General features: G+C 26.4%; 1 protein-coding gene across 1 annotated transcript; it reads left to right on the top strand.

Moving 5' to 3' along the window:
• Positions 1-1,062: 1,062 nt before the first annotated feature.
• On the top strand, positions 1,063-1,694 carry LOC110662025 (TATA-box-binding protein-like). Its single transcript, XM_058137066.1, has one exon. The coding sequence runs from the start codon at positions 1,063-1,065 to the stop codon at positions 1,627-1,629; it is 567 nt and encodes a 188-aa protein (XP_057993049.1). The 3' UTR covers positions 1,630-1,694.
• Positions 1,695-1,983: the final 289 nt, after the last annotated feature.

The following is a 1,983-nucleotide window of genomic DNA, read 5'->3' as shown; positions in this document are numbered from 1 at the left end:
ATCTTTTTATAATAAATAAAATTAATTATGCAACATTAATAATTTTAAATTTTGAATCTTATTAAAATTTTAAATAATTTAAAAAGTGGATATATTTTATTTATTTTTCTATTGGGATGTGAATTTATCAATCTATCTCTATATATATAAATTTATCTATTTATCTATATATATATATATATATATATATATATATATATATATATATATATATATATATATATATATTAATTTTAATTATATAGCTATATATTTTATTTGATAAATGAAGATCACACAAATTTTATAAGTGTAATTTTTTTAAAAAGTTTTATCATGTAACTTTTAAAGATTTTATTGGCTATTGAAGATAAAGTTTTCTGCTTTGAAATAAAGTCTACGGTGTAAAAAACACCTTATTAGAATTCAAATAAAATTAGGGTATGTTAATAATAATAATTAGAAATTTATATATATATATATATATATATATATATATATATATATATATATATATATATATATATATTGTAATTATAATTTTCATATTAAAAATAATATAACAATTAAAAATGTTTTTATTAGTTTATTAAAAAATACATATATAAATATATTATCTTTTTATAATAAATAAAATTAATTATGCAACATTAATAATTTTAAATTTTGAATCTTATTAAAATATTTAAATAATTTAAAAAATAGATATATTTTATTTATTTTTCTATTGGGTTATGAATTTATCTATCTATCTATCTCTATATATATAAATTTATCTATTTATCTATCTTTGTCTAAATTTTGAATCTTATTAAAATATTTAAATAATTTAAAAAGTGGATATATTTTATTTATTTTTCTATTGGGATATGAATTTATCTATTTATCTCTATATATATAAATATATATATCTATAATTTATATATAGAGAGATAGATAGATAAATTCATATTCCAATAGAAAAATAAATAAAATATATACGATCCCATGTTTTAATTTCTCATATTGTTTCTTGCTTTCTATGTAAAGAAAAAAGACATCAAATCTTTGGAGGTACAATAACCCAAGGAGAAGAAGGAGAAGATGGCTGCCAGGAGGAACAACCCTTCAGGTATAGTTCCTACCATACAGAACATTGTATCGACAGTAGATTTGGACTGCGTATTGGATCTTAACCACATAGCACTGCATTCTCGCAATTCTGAGTACTTTCCTAAGCGTTTCTCCGCTGTGATTATGAGAATCAAAGATCCCAAAACTACTGCCTTGATTTTTGCCTCTGGCAAGATGGTCTGCACTGGTGCAAAAACCGAAGCGCAGTCTAAACTTGCTGCCAGGAAGTTTGCAAGAATTATTCAGAAGCTAGGGTTTCCTGCCAAGTTTAGAGACTTCAGGATTCAGAATATTGTTGCCTCTTGCGATGTTCAGTTCACTATCAGACTTGAGAAGTTTGCCTGCACATCCCATGGTGCCTTTTCCACCTACGAACCTGAACTCTTCCCTGGCCTTATCTACCGCATGAAACAGCCAAAGCTCGTGTTGCTTATCTTTGTCTCTGGGAACGTTGTGATCGCTGGAGCCAAGAAAAGGGATGACTTCTACACTGCCTTCGACAACATATACCCTGTTCTTGCAGAGTTCAAGAAGTAAGGGAGGTCTTCTCAGTTATGATCTGTAGAAATAGATAGATTTTGGCCTAGAATTAAACCAATCACTGCAATGACTCATGCCACTCACATTGGGCAATGGGGTCCTATTTTATAATGAAAAATGCTATTCCTTGTTTTACCAAGTTTTACTTTCTTGTTTCCATCAGTATGAGTCCCAATTCTGAATCCGAATTCTCTCCTAAAACACACAAATTTCACATGCAAATTAAGCAAGCAATACATGATGTCATGCGTGTCTTATTGATAAATGTTTGCTTACATCAGATTATAGAAGCAACCCTCTAAAGTATATTCCAATCAATAACGATGCTGAAAAAAAAATTACATATATCTA

This window comes from Hevea brasiliensis, chromosome 15 (assembly GCF_030052815.1).
Source record: "Hevea brasiliensis isolate MT/VB/25A 57/8 chromosome 15, ASM3005281v1, whole genome shotgun sequence".
Taxonomy (NCBI): domain Eukaryota; kingdom Viridiplantae; phylum Streptophyta; class Magnoliopsida; order Malpighiales; family Euphorbiaceae; genus Hevea; species Hevea brasiliensis.
The sequence above is the reverse complement of the archived record's forward strand: the minus strand, read 5'-3'. Positions and strand labels throughout refer to the sequence as shown.